This window comes from Balaenoptera borealis (genome assembly GCF_965194805.1).
Source record: "Balaenoptera borealis genome assembly, chromosome: 1".
Taxonomy (NCBI): Eukaryota; Metazoa; Chordata; class Mammalia; order Artiodactyla; family Balaenopteridae; genus Balaenoptera; species Balaenoptera borealis.
The window spans coordinates 23750101-23770517 of record NC_138860.1 but is presented as its reverse complement, the minus strand read 5'-3'; the positions used below and the strand labels follow the sequence as shown (position 1 = coordinate 23770517).

The 20417-nt window shown below is 39.3% G+C and overlaps 1 protein-coding gene across 2 annotated transcripts; it reads left to right on the top strand.

The window, feature by feature from the left end:
• The first annotated feature begins 5534 nt into the window (after window positions 1-5534).
• SDE2 (SDE2 telomere maintenance homolog) lies at window positions 5535-18334 on the top strand. 2 transcript variants are annotated; one of them, XM_082344569.1, is made up of 8 exons: window positions 5575-5710; window positions 8445-8523; window positions 11290-11407; window positions 12412-12523; window positions 12859-13028; window positions 13811-13925; window positions 15621-16125; window positions 17999-18334. In XM_082344569.1, exons 4-8 carry the CDS (start codon window positions 12423-12425, stop codon window positions 18218-18220), a joined length of 1113 nt encoding a protein of 370 aa, XP_082200695.1. In that variant the 5' UTR covers window positions 5575-5710; window positions 8445-8523; window positions 11290-11407; window positions 12412-12422; the 3' UTR covers window positions 18221-18334. The 2 variants fall into 2 exon arrangements, with proteins under 2 accessions (XP_082200694.1, XP_082200695.1); XM_082344568.1 differs by lacking the exon at window positions 8445-8523 and having other exon boundaries at window positions 5535-5710.
• The last annotated feature ends 2083 nt before the right edge of the window (window positions 18335-20417 follow it).

The window sequence follows — 20417 nt, the reverse complement described above, 5'->3', positions numbered from 1 at the left end:
CTTGCCTCCCCGTTTCATAGAATTTACTTCATATTAATTTATTAATTTTCCATAGCAGACCACCACCCTTCTTAGAATCCTTTTTATTTTTATTTTTTTAATTTTTGGTCACGCCACGCGGCTCGCTGGATCTTAATTCCCCGACCAGGGATTGAACCCAGGCCCACGGCAGTGAAAGTGCCGAGTCCTAACCACTGGACCGCCAGGGAATTCCCTTAGAATCCTTTTTAAAACAAAAAGAGTCTAGGGTTCTGTTGTTACAAATTATGCTGAAAATCTCTTCATGTTTATTGACTATTTGGCTTTCTTTTTCTATATCATTTGCTCATTCTTCTATTGGGTTGTCTGTCTTTTTCTTTTTGATTAGGAAGGGTTTCTATATATTCCAGATATTAATCCTTTTTGGTTATGTGCATTGCAAGTATCTTCTCCTAGCATTGTCATTTTGCTGGTGACATCTTTTGTGCTTTAGAAGCATTTCCATTTTCATGTAATTAAATGTATTATTCTCTGCCTCTACGGTCCCACTAGAATCGAAGTTCTCTGGGATGAATAATTGTCTATCTTAGCCTCTTCTTGTTCTCAGTGCCTGGCATCTAGTAGATTCTCAGTAAATATTTGTTAAATGAATGAATAAGTAAATTAATGGATAAAAAAAAGAGTCTAGGGTTTTATGAGATAAATTCACAGACGTTAGCTGTGTAGAGACTTTTGGGCTTATTTTAATTTTTACTTTTAAAAAATGTGTTCTTAGATAGGTGAGTTAGGCAGACAGCTGAGTTATTAAAATAAATTTAGCTTATTTAACCTAGAATCCTAATTCAGTTGCCCCATGACCCCTGACATTTTAATTAATAAGGTACAACACCTTTCATTCAAAAAATCTCAAAGGATTTCACCACGTGAACTTTGACCACACCCTGTGGTACAAAGATAAATTCTAACAACAGTTGTAGTGTAGTTCTTCAGCCATTCAGAAGCAGATACACAGAGCAGTCAGATGAGTTTCCTGAGTCCACCCAGTGAAACCTCTGGGGAGTAAGAAACATCTGATTTTTTCTCATTCTCTCTATTCACCACATAACATTTCCTCTTCAGGTGCAAAGTAAAATTAAATAGCGAAGGTTATTTCTTTACTAAAGATAACTCCAGTTAGTGGACATGATGGTTAATTTAATTTAATTTAATTTAATTTTTACTATTTATTTTTTTAACATCTTTTCTTTTAAATTTTTATTTATTTTATTTTTTGCTGTGTTGGGTTTTTGTTGCTGCGTGTGGGCTTTTCTCTGGTTGCGGTGAGCAGGGGCTGCTCTTCATTGTGGTGTGCAGGCTTCTCATTGCGGTGGCTTCTCTTGTTGCAGAGCATGGGCTCTTAGGCGCACGGGCTTCAGTAGTTGTGGCTCACAGGCTCTAGAGCGCAGGCTCGGTAGTTGTGGCGCACGGGCTTAGTTGCTCCTCGGAATGTGGGATCCTCCCGGACCAGGGCTCGAACCCGTGTCCCGTGCATTGGCAGGCGGATTCTTAACCACTGTGCCACCAGGGAAGCCCTATTTTTTTAACATCTTTATTGGAGTATAATTGCTTTACAATGGCATGTTAGTTTCTGCTGTATAACAAAATGAATCAGCTATACATAAACATATATCCCCATATCTCCTCCCTCTTGCGTCTCCCTCCCAGATGGTTAATTTTAGATGTCAACTTGACTGGGTCACGAGGTGCCCAAATTATTTGGTCTAACGTTATTCTGGGTGTCTCTGGATGAGATTAACATTTGAACCAGTAGACTGAGCAAAGCAGATTGCCCTCCCTAATGTGGGTGGGCCCTGTCCAATCAGTTGAAGGCCTGAATAGAGCAAAAAGCCCAACCCTCCTCCCAGTAAGGGAGAATTCCTTCTACCTGACTGCTTTCAAATTGGAACATCAGCTTTTTCCTGCCTTCAAACTCGAACTGAAACATTGGCTCTTTCTGAGTCTTGAGCCTGCTGACCTTCAGACTAGAACTATACCATCAGCTCTCCTGGGTCTCCAACTTGCCCACTCGCCCTGCAGATCTTGTGACTTGTCAGCCTTCATAATTGCATGAGGTGTGAGCCAATTCTTTATAATAAGTGTCTCTCTCTCTCTCTCTCTCTCTCTCTCTATATATATATATATGTATACACACACATACACACACACACACACACACACACACATATATATATCTCCTATTGACTCTGTTTCTCTGGAGAACCCTGACTAATGTAGTGGACATACTGTAATGTCAACTAATTAAAGGAAAAAATACTCCCAAAGACTTATCACTTCTCCAGCAGGAAAATCCCCTTTTGAAAGGCTTGGCTATGCAGAATTCATAAAGGATTGTGGATTTCTATTGACTAGAGAGAAATTAAATTTCAGTGTTGAAAAAATTCCAGTGCTGAGATAGTAAATTTCTGGAAGATAGGTGCTTTGCCAGTTTTGTTTCATAGTTCTAGTACACTGAACAGCACGGCAGAAAATTTTAATGTAATGACATTATTTGATGGTGATGTAAGAATGATGATACCAAATAAGCCTTTGGAAACTACTGTTGGCATGATGATGCAAACAAGGTAATATTGATGTAAGTCCACCCTAAGTGAAGATGCTTTCTTCTTGCGGATACTACAAAGAGGTGGGCTTCTACATTCAGCACTGACTGTGGGTCCAGCTTTTTATCTCTGCTCTGTGCTTCTACCCTACTCTCCTCTTCTACCCTCTCCAGATCCTTTCCAGCATCAGAGCTAAAAAAAACCTCTTCTACCTCTCAACTCCATCTCACCCTTGACGGGTCCTGTTTTCTTCCATCCAGTAAAGGAAGGAGGGTGGAGCTGTGCCTTCATTGGCAGCCAAACATCTTGGGTGCTTGCTTCAGGCTCCACCTCCCACACCAACCACCACCCAGTGTGGACTACACAGCTCTTACCCAGAAGCTGTTTTTCCATCCTAGGAGCTGACCTCATTGTTCCTGGGTCGGGAGCCATCTACAAGGCGACACTTACCAACTGGGGAGTCTAGAGCAGTTTTGCGTTTGTGGCACTGGAGGAGTCATCTTGTCCCATTGTCTTTTGTCATAAAGACAGCATTAACAACCTCCTTTCGTCTTCTCTGAGCACGAACATGGCTGAAAACACGGAAGGGCCACTTGCATGTCACACATGGATATAGTCTGTGAATTCACTAGTTCAGGAGCCTTGCTGTCATTTATGAAAACTTCCAGAGTTGTACGGCTCTGCTTCCTGTTCTTACAGACCAGCAGGACATTCTGGCTCAGTTGAGCCCCTGTCATGGGCTGCCACACAAACGTTGTCTGGTGCTGTCATTTCCTGGCAGTGAACAATATTCCCCATTGCCTCAGGATGCTCTCACAGTGTCCTTCTCGTGGCGGTTGAACCAGTCTTCAAAAAGCAAATGTATAGCTAGAGTCAACCTTTTGGAGAAGATGGGCAGAAACAAGGCCAGTGTGGTTTATTGGAAAGAACATCAAATACAGTTCTAAAAGCACAGCTACACTCTTTTGATAGTAGAGGAACTAGGCCCCCACCCACTCACCACTTAGTGTCACAACCCTACATGTGTCTTCCTGTCCCTTCCCCACCTAACACCATGAGGTGGGAAACGTGTTAGCGGTTGTCTCTATTTTATCATAACCACTGACCAGCCTGGCCACACAACACCGTCTACTGGACACCACCACACACTCTCAGCCATCCAGCCAGTCAGCTGTGTTTCTAGATTTTTTTTCCACTGCTGTGCATTGTTTTCTTGGCCACAGCCCTAACTTTAGGTACATCAATTTCCTCATTATTTAAATGTATTCAGTAATGATAACTCAAGTTGAATCTGCATCCTTAGGAGAGAAAGCGTTCTATTAGTGCAAGCTATGTCTCTTCAGATGTATACTGGGAATAGTTAGACTTACTACCTTAGTAATTCATCAAATATCCAGCTAATATTGATTTAATGTCTACTTTGTGTGTGTCATAGTGCTAAGTGCTTATTGTGAAGATTTAACAACAGATTATATACTGCTCAGGAGATTTTTGTCTTTGAAAAGTTAATAATAGTTATTTCATATATTATATGACAAATGCCTTTTCAATACTTGGGATTTTTTTTTAACAATAGGAATTTAAATGCAACAAAGGGATAAAGAGTGAACAATTTCATTCAGACTTCAGGTTTTGGAAGGACTAGATATGTTAGTTAGTAATAAACAATGTGGACTTCCCTTATTAGAAAGATACATACTTAGTGAGACATTTACTGACTCCAGGGTCACCATGTCACCGTCTTTGCAAAACACTGGTCTCTAGCACCGCATCTTTGTTATTTTGTGTAATTTTTCTTTATTTCCTGGCACCCCCGTGGAGCCACTTTCTCATTTTTCCACCTGTGTAAGTGAAATAAAGGCAACAGAGTCTGTAACTTCAGAGGCCTTGAAATTTTATTGTTGCTCATACCGCCACAGTTAAAATGATTTCTGAATTTTCTGTTGCTTTCCCTTCAGCAGAGTTTCATTTGCCAAGTACCTGAGCGGCAGAGAATTCGATTCTGTGGGCGGATATATTTGTGTTTAACAGGCAAAGATATCTCCTAAGAACCCTCCTATCTTCACACTCGTCGCCTTTATATTTTTCAGGATTTTAGGAATATCATAATCTCAGCATATTAAATATGAAGGGGCTCCTTCGGATTCCCAGAGCCTTAAAGTTAGGCTATGCAAATGTGTGCGAGTGTGTTTCCATGGTGCGGAATGAAAGTTATGGCAGGGTTTTTCGAAGCAGCATTTCTATAAGCGTCACTCCTGCCACTGCCTTTCACAAGGGCCCACTTGCTGTGAAATATTTTGAAAACAGAGCTGAAGTGAAGCTAACGCAGAGCGCAAACAGGCGGAAGTACGAATAAACTGAGCGTGGCTGGCAGAAACCGAGAGGTTGGCAGTTTCCGCAAAGGAAGAGAATGCTTGGTAAACCGGGAGGAAAAAACCGCCCAGGGCTGTTGTTTAGAAACCTCCCGACCTCCGTTTCCCTTGCCCCTAGGGTTGGGGGAGCTCCCCAGAGCCGAGGAAGCAGCCCCCCAAAACCGCTTCCGGGACTGAAGCTTCCCTCCTCACGCCCCCAGGGAGCAGCGCCTTCTCAGGCCACGATTCCCTGCGACCCAAAAATAACTACACAGACTTGAGGAAAAGGGCCAAAGCCTGCGGCACAGGGAGGTGCTTAGTTACCGACTTATCGCTTACAGCCAGAACGCTCGAAACCTAACCCTTCGCTAGCCTTTTATAGAGAGTCCCTCGAGCCCCGCCCTAGCAACTTCTCCTAGCAACGCCTCGCCCGGGTGCTCCGCGGTCTTATCGGCCTCTGCCAGGCTCTTCCTGTTCCCCTCCCCCAGGCCGCAGGCTCGGGCGTCCCAAGTCACGTGACTATCCCCAGGGGAGGAACGGGACGAGCGGAAGATGTGAGGGGCGGGGCGCTGGAGGGCGAGCTTAACGTCATCAAGATACGCCGAGCTGGTTGTGGCGCTTAGCGCTTCTGGGAGTCTTGAGATTCGGCGACTGGGTGAAATGGCGGAGGCTGCGGCCCTGGTGTGGCTTCGGAGCCCCAGCTTCGGATGCAAGGCGGTGTGGTGTGCCTCCGCCCCGCGCTCCGTACGCGATTTTATCCACCTACACTGCCAAGATCAGGTGAGGTTTGTGGTTCCTGGAAGGAATGGGAAAGCAGGACAGGGGCAGGATTACGTGCGGTGAGGGTCTGTCGGGGGCACGTCTATTCTTTGGGGTTCTCAGTTTTTGAGGCTGAGGGTTAGGGTTTTAAGGTGCTTCAAACTGATGCTGAGGCCTGCCTTTGCTTTTGTTTTGTGGTGGTTTTGTCTCACAGAAGGGAGAAAAACCCCTCCGCTCACGGGCGTTTAGTCCGGCCCTCAGTCTGGACTAACAGAATACACTTTGGTATTCATCCGTAAATGAGGCAGTTGGACCAGATGATTTTTAAGGCTCATTTCCTTACGTTCACTCTGTGCTTATATGACGTGCATTTTTTGTCCACTGATAACACAGCCCTCTTAGCTCCAACCTAGAGAAGTATGTCATATCCAAACCCAGGCCAAAGGATGGTTGGGAAGGAAATGGATTTGTCTGGTCACTGGTCGGGGCCAAGCACTCACATAGGTCATGTCGAGGGCATGATTCTTAGGGCCTGTCATGTAGATGTTTTCACTAATCATTATGATGCTCTGATTTGCCCAGGCATATTTTTGAAAACCTATCATTGACTTCTAAAGTTACATGTGTGATTTACTTAATTATCAAGTAAGCAAGCTTTTACCAACTATAAGATATTAAACCTATTCAGTTATTTAAAGAATATGCTGGTCTCGCTGAATCTAATTTTAATTTTGACATTTGATCTCCTCTAAACCAAATCTTTACTTGGATTGGTTCCATGAAGAAGCAATGTCTGTTTGCAAATAATGTGGTTTTTCAGTTTCCCCATTTTTCTTCCTAGACTTCAGTCCAGTTTAAAAACTGTCAGAAATGTTTTTACCATCTGAATGGGGAAATATTTTCCGAAATAGTTGGATTTTAATATCTCTGAAAATAACTTTTATCTGATGACCAGTTTTCAAACTTACTGACAGTTGATCCAAAGTGAGACCAGAAAAAAATAAGATCTTAATTATGAGGAGTCTTGGAAAAAATAATTTAAAATAAGCAAGAAATATAAACGAATGGATTCATTCATATACTTAAGACACATGGCCAGAACAAATATGAACAAAAACACAAAACTTATAAAAGGGCATTTGATGAGATACTGGAACGAATAAAAATAGCTCAAGTTCATGCTTATGCCTTTTAAAACAGAACTATTCTGACACATGATAAAGTTAGTGTTAGCTCTCCCTGAGAAAGTAAAAATCAGCCTGGCTCTTCAACAGGCTGGGATAACACACAGATAAAGCTAGCTGCAAAGTTAATAGGAAACAGTGTTTCTCCCAAGGACATGGTACAGTGATGAAATGTCATAATGACTTCCTTGAAAGTCTGCTTCTTTTTTAGTCTTTGTGAAACCTTACCTCAAAAATCATAGACTATAAGAATAAACTGCTGTTGGAAGTTATATCAGTAAGAAGCATCCCACTCTTGCCTTGAGAATCTAAGTCACTTTGACGTAGAGAAGCACTCTTGATTTCCCAGGTGCAGAGCTTCAGATTAGGGGTTTCTGGACACAACATTCCACATTTATCTTAACTTTGTAGTTTCCAAGGAAACAGGAGCCTGGATCTCCTTCACAGTCTAGACCTGATGTTGACCCTTATACACACAGCCCTGCTTTATTGTGAGCCTCTCAAAACATTGTTTCATTTAAATTTTACCTAAATTCCATCCGCCCCGAATCCTATAACTATATCTTTTTATTTGTTGGTGAGACACCTCATAATTCCTCTGGTGTGCAGTCCCTCTCTTGTTGTAGCGAGTCAAGAAATTTGAGTTGTTGAACTATATGTTGTCTCTGGTGGCCTTCGGCTGATTGGCCTAAGACACACATAATACTTTGTGCTTGAAATGCTTTATAATGGTTAAAAACAGTTAAATTGATTCTAAATTTTCTTTGTTATTTTGTTGTACTAGTGATTATTAACTGACAAGAATCTTTAACAAGTAGAAAATGCTGTTTTGTTCATCAGTTGTCTCATTAAATAAGCAGTTCTGTTTGGAAATGAAGTATGATGCATGATGTATAATCTTTCAGCCTTCATGTTAAAGTCTTTTAAAGTTATTTAGGATTTTAGAACTACCATACCCATTGGATATATAAGATATTAAAAGAAACTAAAATAACTTTTAATTTATAAACATTAAACATATAGTAGGTATATTACATGTCTCATTTAATTTTTACAACTCTTTAAAGTGGACAGTATTTTATAGGCAAGAATAGTCCTTCATGTTAATCACATCATTGCATATAGCCTGAGCTCCCTTGCTCCTCTCTCCTGATATCATGTTTGCCTGGGAAAACTCCAGTCAATTTAAATCCAACTCTCCACCTATTCTCCCTGGCATCTGGGCAGTGACTGTGGTAGGGGAACTAATCACGCAAACCAGTCTCACTACAAATTCACAAACACCAAGCTTAGTGGTGCTTGGCAGTTCTCCTGTATCTCTCTCATCCAGAGCATGCTTCCGCTGGGTTGCAGGACTGCTGAGAATACTGATCTAAGTAGTCCTTGGGCAGCTGGACAGAACCCAGGATCTCAACACATCTTCAGTAGCTTTGCTCATTTTCCCTAGAGTGTCATCCAAATATTACTTGTGTATACCATGGTGTGAAAAGGGTTGAGAGGCACTGCTCAGTTCATCACTCTTTCACTCTCCTAGATTACTTTTTCACATCTTCTCTCTTTAAATCTCCAAGACTTCTTCCATCCCAAGGACCATACTTTGTACTCAAGCGGTAAGGAGAGAATTTCTGCATCGTCACACCAGTGCCTCTGGTAGGTACCCGCTGTATATTCAGCCTTCTTGTCTGTTACTGTGGATGAACGGTCATTATTTTACAAATAATTTGCAATTATCTTCTACTTTGTACAGTAACCCCTCCCCCTCACCTACTGAAAGACTTATTTTGGCATTAGTTCTTTCTCCCCTGTATTTTCCAGTGTTTTCCCTTTTTACAGCATCATTCCTACCAGTGCACAAACGTGAGCCCACATCCCTTCTAGCTATCACCTTATTTTCTCTGATTTTCTTTAAAAAAAATATTCTTGAACATAAAACTTTTCTCCTTTAGAACCCACTCCAGTTAGGCTTTTTTGTTCCCATCACTCCAATAGAACAGCTCTTTGTCTTACTGGTCAGTATCTTCTATGTTGCCATATCCAGTGATCAGTTTGCAGTTTTCATCTTGCTTTGTCTGTCAGTGCCAGTTTGCACAGTTGACCATTCCCCGCCGGAGTACACTTTTCTCACTTGTCCAGATATCACTCTCAGTTCTCTTCCACCTCACTGGCCTCTCCTTTCCAGTCTCTTTTGCAGCTTCCTCCTCATCACCCTGAACTCTAATCTTGGAGGGGCCCCTCCCTCATCCCAGTGATTTCATCCATACTCATGGCTTTAACTACCATCAGTATGCTGACAACTTTCAAATGTAAATCCCCAGTGCAGACTTCTTCCCCAAACTCCAGCCTTGTATAGCCACCAGTCTACTCGGCATCTCCATCTGGCTGTGCCGTAAACATCTCAAAGTAAAATATCTGAGATGAGACTAATTTTCTCCCTCAAACTTCCTTTTCCCTCTTAATGAATGACAACTCCATTTTCCCATTTATCAAACCAGATTTTTGGAATCATCTCTAATTCCTCTATTGATCTCACTCCCTTCACCCAGAGCATTAGCAAATCCTGGTGCCTTTACCTTCAGAGTATCCTCAGAATCTCACATTTCTCATCATCTCTGCCACTACTGCCCTGGTACAAATAGCCTTCATTTCTCACCTGGATTATCACAATAGCTTCTCAATGATCTCTCTGCTTCTATAATCTTACTTTCAATTTAACAGCTAGAGTGATACTTTAAGAGCATGACTCAGATCTCACTTTGTTCAAAACTCTACAATAGTGTTATTCAGAGTAACATCCAGAGTCCTTACAATGGTTTTGAAGGCCTTATCGCTCCCCTTTTGTGTACTTCATTCTAGCCTCATTGGCTGTGTTGTTGTTCCTTGAATGCTCTGAGTTCATTCCTGTTGCGTTTTCTCTTGTCTCTGTCTAGAATGCTGTTGCCCCAGATAGCCACATGGCTCATTCTCTCACTTTCTTTAATTCTCTGCTCAAATGTCACTTGATGAGAGAGGCTCTCCTTGACTATGTATATTAAATAGATTACCACCACACCCATCCGCATATCTTATCCCCTTTACCCTGCATATCACTACTTGACATAATATATAATTTGTTCATTATTTGTCTTCCCCCACTAGAATGTAAGCTTCCTGAGGCAGGATCTGTATTCACTGTAGTATTCATGGTAGTATTCCAGCACTTGAAAAGTACCTGGCAAATAGTAGGTACTTAATATTTGCTGAATGAATGAATGGGTCCCATTGAAATAGCTGTATGATGTGGTTCAGAATGAATGTTCATAGTTTCCGCTTCAGGAAGATGCCGGCAATGCATTTTTCCTTTCTATTCCTATTTAGGTCTCTCTTTTCTTCATGTTGCAGATTTAATTGTCAACCTCCTAAGTTCCATATAACTTTGGAGAATACTACTCTCTTGTCTCATTTTATGGCATTAGAAACTTGTTTAGAAAGACTTACAGTTTTTATATTTTCTTTTCATCATTTGATCTGAGAATTTTTTTGAAATACATAGAGTGGGTTTGGGGGAGTGTACTTGGGCTTCTGCAGTGATTGGCTGGAACTCAGGGGGATGCTGGCAGAAGAGATGAGGCACCAGCTGCCAGCTGGTCCTAAAGCTGTTAAAGCTTATGTAGGTAGTATATTAAAAATCATACTTTTGTCTCCTCCTCTCCCCTCTTCTTATCCCTATCTACACTTTTCAAGATGTCACTTTTAAACTTGGGGCCACTCAGTGTTCAGCTTGATACTACCTGTTTTAAAAAGTCAGAGGAAATGGGACCTTCAGAGTTACTAGATCTGAGCCCTGAATAGTCTTCTACCTTGACCCCTATTTCCTATTAGAGAAGGAGAAAGAGTAGGTTTTTTGTTTCTGTTTTTGTTTTTGCTTTTAACATTTATTTATTTATTTGGCTGTGCCTGTCTTAGTTGCAGCACGTGGGATCTTCATTGCCGCGTGTGGGCTCTTGCAGCATTCGGGATCTTTTTTTTAAGTTGCATCATGCAGTATCTTTAGTTGTGGCATGCGAACTCTTAGTTGTGGCGTGTGGGATCTAGTTCCCTGACCAGGGATCGAACTCGGGCCCCCTGCACTGGGAGTGTGGAGTCTTAGCCACTGGACCACCAGGGAAGTCCCGAGAGCAGTTTTAATTTTCACCCAAAAGGCAGAAAGTTCTTCTGTATATCATGATTAAGTATTAGGAAGAAATCGTACCTAGAATACATCATATAAAATGAGTTTTTTCTCTTAGTAGTTTCCATTTTTGCAATTCAACAAATATTAATTGAACACATACTATCTCCTTGTAACTGAAGTAATAAAAAGATAAGCTAGGTCTCTTCCTGCAAGAAACTTGTATTGTCTCATAAACAGTATTGAAAGAACCCCAAACTTGTCTCTAGGATGTTCCAGTGGAATGCTACTTTGTGAAATGCAATGGATCGCTCGTTAATACCAGTGACACAGTGCAGCATGGAGCTGTTTATAGTTTGGAACCCAGACTTCGTGGTGGAAAAGGAGGTAGGACATGAATGTTGATGGCTTAGTTGTGACACATCTGCGTTCTGTAGCCATATGTATTAAATTAACAAACTCCTTGGTGTCTGTAATGTACCATACTCGATTTGCCTTGTGAAATCCTTTGTTTGCTTATCTAATTTTGCATATTTTCTCTTTTATTCTTTTTGAGGTAGATACCGTATGATAAAATTCCCACCTTCTCCAGCTGGATCGCTCTTAGGCACCCTAGGCTCTCAAACTCTAGGGAGGATTAGATGAAGAGAGGTGATTGTTATTCTGTCCAGTTTGCAGATGAGTGTCAAAACAATCAAATCTCCTTGTGCTTTTCTCAAGATTTTTGCCTAGTTATTATAGTTCCAAGGGAGGTCTAAAGTCACTTTATGAAATACAACGGTTTACAGATTGAGGTAGATTAAGGTCCTGGTTGTAGTAACTCATCTTAGAAGAGAAAAAAGAAACTAAAAGAGCAAAAACTGAATATGAACAGTTCTTGGTATTTCTCCTGATGCACTAACATGTAATCCTTAGGCTTTCTCAAAATCTGTGGTGATTCGGTTTGGTTTTCAAAGAGCTAACATTTCAGATTATAATCATCCTGCTGTTTGAAATTGTGTCAATAAGAATGAAGCTTGTTGTATCAGCCAGTGACAGATTAAAATTGCCTCCTTGCAAAATCTCACCATATAATTTTTAAAATTCTTAATCGTGGAATCTTGGGATTTCTGGCACTGGGTAAAGCCCTTTAAAATAGCCCAGTGGTGCAGGTATTGATACAATATTGCAGAAATATAAGAGGAAATGTAAAAAGCATGAGATTGAATCAGATTTATCAGTACTCTTACCTTTGCTACCTGGGTTAGAATCTTGATGTACATTTCCTTTAAAACTGAAAAGAAAGTAGACATCACCTGTAGTCTTGTGATATAATACTATTTTCACAAATTTGGCTTTTGTCCATCCTTGAACACTTTTTTAACCTGCTTTCTCCAAACATATTTGCTCAGGTTTTGGCTCTATGCTCCGAGCACTTGGTGCTCAGATTGAGAAGACAACCAATCGAGAAGCTTGCCGGGATCTCAGTGGAAGGAGACTGCGAGATGTCAATCACGAAAAAGCGTAAGATGCCCACCTGTTTTTATTTTTTTTTAAGAAACATACTTTTCTATCATTAGTGATTGTACACATGCCATGCATATCAGAAATGTAAACTTGAAATACTTATGCTCTAATTTGTTGTTATCAGATTTAACTTTTTCTGTAATTTAATAGTTATCTTTGGCTTTTAGTCAAGCCCATAACAGTATGCTAGTAGTAAGCATGGCACACCTTTCTGAGGGAATATCACAGTATGAACAAGAGTGCATTAATTTGTCTGGGTGGGGTGTTTTATATATAAAAATACATGTGCATAATATAGCCATTCACTTACATCTCTTCTCTCCCATCCCCAGAATGGCTGAATGGGTAAAACAACAAGCCGAGCGAGAAGCTGAAAAGGAGCAAAAGCGCCTGGAACGATTGCAGCGGAAGCTTGCAGAACCCAGGCACTGCTTCACCAGCCCCGACTACCAGCAGCAGTGCCATGAGATGGCCGAGCGTCTGGAGGATTCCGTCCTCCGAGGTGAGAATGAGGATTCCATAGTGCCATCAGCAGGCGTCCCTGAAGCCAGCTGTTCCACACAGAGGGCAGTTCTTAAGCCTTTTTGGGTTACAGACTTCTGAGAAACTGATGAAGCTGTGGAATTCCTCCCCTCAGTAATGAATACAGTATATCTTACAACCCAGGGAAAAAACCCATACACTCACACAACATTTGACATACTTGACCCCTGAACTCTGTGGGCTCATGGGCCCCAGGTAAGAATACTTTTTGTGCTTCATGGGAATAAGCTAAGTCTTCAGGAGGTGCCTAGACCCCAACATTTTGCTTCCAGTTTTAGGTCCCTTTTTTAAAAAACGGTTTTTAATGAGAATGATTTTCATTAACTTTTATGTTTTTAGCATCCAAAGCATTATGCTAGGGCTATTGTGCATTCAATTGAATAAGGAGTCTTTTCTATCAAAAGGGTTATGGCATAACAGGGGAAAGACAGTTGTATGCAAATAACAAGCACAAGGAGATGAATCGTTAGGTTTGAGGAGAGATAGGTATGAATCTGTCAGCCTCAAAATTACAAATTGGACATGGTGCTTTAAAAATGCGGTTCAAGAGCCAGAATGCTTATCTTAAATCTGTGTAAATTTGAGATTAGTCTCATTTTAACTGGATTAAATTTTGGTATGTTAAGAAATTTAAATCTAGAGCTTTAGATTGCAGCTGTTTTGCAATCCAGATTATTTATAAATTCTTTAATTGAACTTAGTCCTGATAGTAGAAACTGAGTTGTTAAAATGTCTGGTTAGGTATGCGGGCTGCCTCCAGCAAGACGGTATCGGCAGAAATCCGTGAGAGTCGGAAACGGCCTAACAAATCAAAAACAGACAGAGCAGCCAGTGCAGAGAAAAAGAAATGCTTTTGGTAAGTATGTTCATTTTCATTTCAAATAGATCTTTGAGGACTGAAGAAAAAAAAATTTTTTTTCCTTCTGTTTATCCCTCTGGAATATCTTGTTCTGAAACTTACCTACTCTATTTTTTTCTTATCTACCTGGAATAAACATACTACTATTAAGTAAAGTCTGATGGAAGCTCAGAAATTTTCCAGAGTGCTTCAGTTCAGGTTTCAGTGATTCTCACATTGTATACATTAGTAATGGTTTCTGCCATAAGTGCCATTCATAGAAACTAAAGGATAATTTTTTTCCTTACAGTAGGAAATCACATATTTATACTTGAATTACTGTTAGGTGTTGAAAGAGTTAACTTTCAAAAATTCCCAGTGGAAGCCATGGCTTTACTTTCCAGGTTGTTCTCTTTTCTCTGTGGTTTTTCGTAGTCGTCACTGAGGTCTTTGGTCACTTTGCCAGACCTCTCTTCACCACTTTTGCACTTGCAGGTGAAAAGCACTACAGTACTTTTTCTTACCCATTCTTCTTACAGTTCTCCCACCCTTCCCAGTTGGTCCTCTGGTTACCAGCTCAGTTCCCTTGGGCCGAGTTCTAGAATATGATAAGTGCAAATGGATCTTGGTTTCCTGGTTGGCCTCCCCTTTGGGGATAGAAAAATAATTATTAACTAAACACCATGTAACTCTTGTGAGTCCAGCATAGAATTTTTTGTGTTCTTTCTGAAATGTGAATTAAATGTTCCTGAGAGAAAAGATAGTAGTATTTCCTGTGGGTTTCTCTTTTTTAAGCCAGGTTTATTGTGGTATAATTTATATATGGTAAAATTCACCCTTTTTGAACAGTTCTACAAGTTTTGAAAATTTTATAATATACAGTCATGTAACCATCACCAAAATCAAACTATGGAATATTTTCATCACCCTAAGAAGTTCCCACATGTCCCTTTGCAGTTAATTTTCTTCCTCCACCTCCATTCCTGGCAACCCCTGATCACTGGTGTGATGTTTGTTCATATGGTTTTGTCTTTTCCAGAATGTCATCATGTCTGCTGCTTTCACTTACAATAATGCTTTCGAGATCCACAGATGGTATTATATGTATCAGTAGTTCGTTCCTTTCTATTGCCAAGTATTGTTGCCTGGTGTGGCTGTACCACAATTTGTTTATCATCCATTCTCTAGTTGTTAGAGGTTTGGGTAGTTTCCAGTTTGGGGCAATTATGAATAAAACAGGATTTTCTTTCTTTTTTTTTTGGCCGTGCCATGTGGCATGTGGGATCTTAGCTCCTTGATCAAGGATCGAACCTGTGCCCCCTGCAGTGGAAACTCGGAGCCCTAACCACTGGACCGCCAGGGAATTCCCAGGATTTTCTTTTAACTGTTTATTATTTTATCTAATTTCCAACAGTTAAAATTCATACAGTGTTGGGGGAAAAAGTTTTAAGCAAAACCAGTTTGTTTTAAGAGAGTCACAGCTTTTAAAAAGAGATCCTGTTGGATCTTTGGCATGTTGCTTCCAGTCTCACTGAAGTTTTTTTTCCTTTTATACCTCTGGAATATCTTGTTCTGAAACTCACCTACTCTCCATCTCAAGCTAGCCGATACCTTTATTCAGAGTCTGTTTCCTGGACAAACTGCAACTCTTTTTTTTTTTTTTTTTAAGTAGAAGCTGTAAGTGGTGTTAAACCTTTTTGTTGCTTCTAATAGGTTGGGCATGGAAGGACTAGAGACTGCAGAAGGGTCTGGCTCTGAGAGCTCCGATAATGACAGTGCAGAAGCACCTAATACTTCAGGAGTGAGCTTTTACGTTCCCCAAAATGGCAGTGATGGTGTTGAGATGGCAGCCGAATTTCCTAGTAGCTCTCAGCAGGCAAGAGTATTGAGTGCAGACTCTAGATCACGAGAAAAACTACAGACCCCTGTGACGGACTCTGGGAATGATATTTCAGAAGACTTGTATGCTGAGCTGGGAGAGGCATCTACCCAGGAGTACATGGAAAGGAAGATGGCTATAGAAACAGAGAAAACCCAGGAGAAAAATGAGGCAGAGAGTAAAGAACCCTTAGAAAAGGAAGCAGCTGGAGTTGGACTGAATAAGGAGCAGGAGACCAAAGAAATGACTGATGGGGAAAGAGCTGCCAAGGGAGCACCTGGAGAAGATAGGGAAAACATACCTGTTGCCAAGCTGGAGGAAAGCCAGTCAGGAAACACAGTAAGTAAATTTGGAGAGTTGATGTCTAAAGCCAAATCAGTTTAATCTCTGTAGTAAGTCATTGAAATGAAAAGATGTGCTTTTTCCCATCAGCTGCTTAGTGGAAAGGCTTGTTTAATAATCAGAAGTACAGATGATGGTGAAACTTGCCATGTCCCCCCAAAAAATCCTTAGTTTTTATTTTTTTTTAAAGCTCTGGAATTGGTACTATTTTGCCACTAGGTGGTGTCCTTGGTTCCGTGTTTCATCAATTCTAAGATGCACGTTTTTCACGTTTTAATACCTCTGAATTTGGATATATATCACGTTATAGTTTAATTGGTATTGTTATTCTTTCTTAATAATGCATGCACTAATGAGGCATATTATGATAGGTGGCATTTTTAGCTTTGATAAAATTTACTTATTTTCCTATCACTAAATTTCTAGTTACTTAGTTTTTCTTTCTCATGTGAGTTACTTGTCAGTTGGATGTGAAGATCTTTCCTGTAGAAGAGGAGCAGCTCCTTTTTAATTTACATTAAATCTTAAGCCCCACACTCAACATTTTGAAAATTTATTTTCATTGTGCATGCTTTTCCTTAAATAGTTATTTGCCGCCTTTAGTGGACTTAACTTCCAGCAAAAATCTTTAATGTTTACTCTTCAGTCTAATGATTTGCTTTTTAGGATAGATGAAACCTGAACTACTTGGCTTCTTTGGTAAACACAAAGCTTATCATTATTTATTTAACCAGCACCTTCCCTACTTGTGCCGGTTAAACAAGCAAAAATGCACATATTGCCCTTTCTAGGGAAGATAGTGACATTTTTTATGCTAAGGGCTTTAAATTGACCCTTACACCACCTCTGGAATTATAAGCATGTAGCTTTTATGTTACTCATATATGCTAGGAGTTTATCCTAACCAAAGTCTTGGAAAAATGAAGAAAGGAAAATAGAATAAAACCTGATTTGACTTTCAGTCTTTGAACTTTTAACTGTGGAAATTTTGTTCTTGATGTTGTTGTAGCTGTTGTATTCATAATAATCATGTACAACCATGTGTGATTCTCCAAAGACACACAAGTGGTGATTTAGGATTTGGCCATATATAAAGAAGCCAAGATTCACTCCAGATATCTTAACAAAATGGACTTTTTAAAAAAAAAAAGATCACCTAGAAAGATAGTTTGTCCCTAGAGTTCTTCAATATTTTTAAAAAACAACTTACTGTGAGAGAAAATTACTGACCTTTGAATATGTTTTTTAAAAAAAAACCCTAGGTGGTGAATGTTTTCATTCTTTGCAGAGCACCTGTCATTAGAAATATTTAATTAAAAAAAAAAAAGTATTTAATTTTGTCTTAAAGTCTATAAAGGTACTTGGTGGATAGAACAGTTGCAAGTCTTTTGAACAGCATTTAAATTTGTCAAGTTATATAAGTGAGAACTTTGATAATCACAGTTATTTGATTAAAATGGAAAGCTTAGGATTATGGGGTTAGTAGATTCACAGGCATAGGAATCTCATTAAAATGAGGCTTTATAGGGTGCTTTTCTCTGGTCATAGTATGGGGGTAGGTGAGGTACATTTTGCTGTTTGAATTTTTACTGGAAAAATCAAAAAAGAAAAGTAATATTAATCTGTTCAAGAATTCTGTAACTTGTTACTCTTCTGAATACTTGTTTCTAAGTATATAGATAAAAAATTAATATTTATTAATTATATGTATTGACAATGTGTAGAGAATAACATGATTATTAAAATTCAGTAGTAAGATATGGCATAGTAAATGAAAATTTCTTGAAAAACAGAAGGTCGATGACAATTGAAGAAAGTTTTGTTCAGAGGAATGGACGTATTTAAGATTTTTCTTTCTTTTTCTTCTCAGAATATTGGTCAGGAAACTGTAGATTTACTGGCATTCAGCTCTGTTGCAGAAGTGGAGTTGCTGGGTTTGGAGAAGCTCAAGTGTGAACTCACGGCCCGGGGACTGAAGTGCGGGGGCACTCTCCAGGAGCGGGCGGCGAGGCTCTTCTCTGTCAGAGGACTGGCAAAGGAGCAGATAGATCCAGCTTTATTTGCCAAGCCTTCGAAAGGGAAGAAGAAGTGAATTTCATCGGAGCTGATTTCCTGCTTCTTTATAGGCTAGCACTTACAACCTGTATAATGTTGACTCTTGGACATTATTCTTGTTGCTATTAAAGGTGACTTTTTAATAACCAAATTCTAACTGTCCTCTTTTTCATTATTAGATTTATAGAATTAATTTGTGAAACCCTCTGGGCTTGAAGTTTTTTTTGTGGGAAGGTTTCTTATAACTTATTTCTTTAATAAATATAGGGCTATTCAGAGTTTGGGTTTCATCTTGTGTCGTTTAGGTAAATTATAATTTCAAAGAATTTATCCATTTGACCCCAGTTGTCAGATTTGTGGACATAAAGTTATTCATAATAGTCCTTTCTGTCCTTTTAACATCTTGTAGGAGCTGTAGTGGTAACTTCTTTTTCATTCTGATACTGGTAATTTCTGTTTTCTCCTTCTTGATCAGTCTAGCTAGGAGTTTATTGTTTTGTTGATCTGTTTTCAAAGAGCCAACTTTTGGCTTTGTTGATTTTTAATTGTTTCTAATTTCATTGATTTCTGCTCTTTATCATTTCCTTTCTTCTACTTAGGTTGGGTTTACTTTGCTCTTTTTTCTTTATCTTCTTAAGGCAAGTCCTAGGTCATTGATTTTAGACTTTTTTTCTAGTATAAATATTTAAAGCTGTAAGTTTTTCTTTAAGCACTGTTTTAGCTGCATCTCAAAAATTTTAACATGTTGTATTTTCATTTTCATTCAGTTCCAAGTATTTTCTAGCTTCCTTGTGAATTCTTTGACCCATGGATTATCTAGAAGTATGTTGTCTAATTAGCAAATGTTAAACTTTCAATTTATTTAAACTAAGAAAAAAAGTTCACCCATTTCTCCCACCCTGTACCCCCCGCCTCTGACAACCACCAATCAGTTCTCTTTATCTATCAGCTTGAGGGGATTTTTTAATTAAAAAAAATTTTTTTTTAATTCCATGTTTAAGAGAGGTCATACAGTATTTGTCTTTATCTGACTTATTTCATTGAGCATAGTGCCCTCAAGTTCCATTCACGTTATTGCAAATGGCAAGATTTACTTCTTTGTTACAGCTGAATAATATTCCACCGTATATATTTACCACATCTTCATTCATCTGTCATCCATCGATGGACACTTAGGTTGTTTTCATATCTTGGCTATTATAAATAATGCTGCAGTGAACATGGGGGTGCGTATAGCTTTTCAAGTTAACGTTTTCGTTTTCCTCAGAGAAATACCTAGAAGTGGGATTGCTATACTGTATAGTAGTTCTAGTTTTAATTTTTTGAGGAACCTCCATACTGTTTTCCATTGTAGCTGCACCAATTCACATTCCCACCAACAGTGCATGAGGGAGGGTTCCCTTTTCTCCACATCCCTGCCAACACTTGTTACTTCTAGTCTTTTTGATAACAGCCATTCTAATAGGTATGAGGTGATATCTCACTCTGGTTTTGATTTGTATTTCCCTGATCATTAATGATGTAGAGCATCTTTTCATGTACCTGTTTGCCATCTGTATGCCTTCTTTGGAAAAAAGTATTCAGATCTTCTGCCCATTTTTATTATTAGATTGTTTGTTTTTTTGCTGTTGAGTTATATGAGTTCTTTATATATTTTGGATATTAGCCCCTTATCAGATACATGATTAGCAAATATTTTCTCCCATTCAGTAGACTGCCTTTTCATTTTGTTGATGGTTTCCTTTGCTGTGCAGAAGCTTTTTAGTTTGATGTATTCCCATTTGTTTATTTTTGCTTTTGTTGCTTTTACTTTTGGTGTCAGATTGAAAAAAAATCATTGCCAAGACCTATGTCAAGGAGCTTACCGCTATGTTTTCTTCTAGGAGTTTTATGGTTTCAGGTCTTAAGTTCAAGTCTTTAATCCATTTGAGTTAATTTTTATGGATGGCGTAACATAGAACAAATGTTTGTTTTTTCTCCTAAATATTTTATTGTTACTGGTTTCTACTTTTAATTCCACTGTGGTCAGAAAATAGCCTGTTTATGATTTCAGTCCTTTTAATTTTATTGAGACTTGTATTATGACACAGTGTATGGTCTGTCTAGATGAATGTTCCACGTAAACTTGAAAAAGCAGCCTTAGAATCCTTGTCTGCTTGTTCTGACACTTGGATCATCTCAGGCTCAGTCTTTGTTGATATCTCTTGAAAATGGATCTCATTTTCCTGATTGTT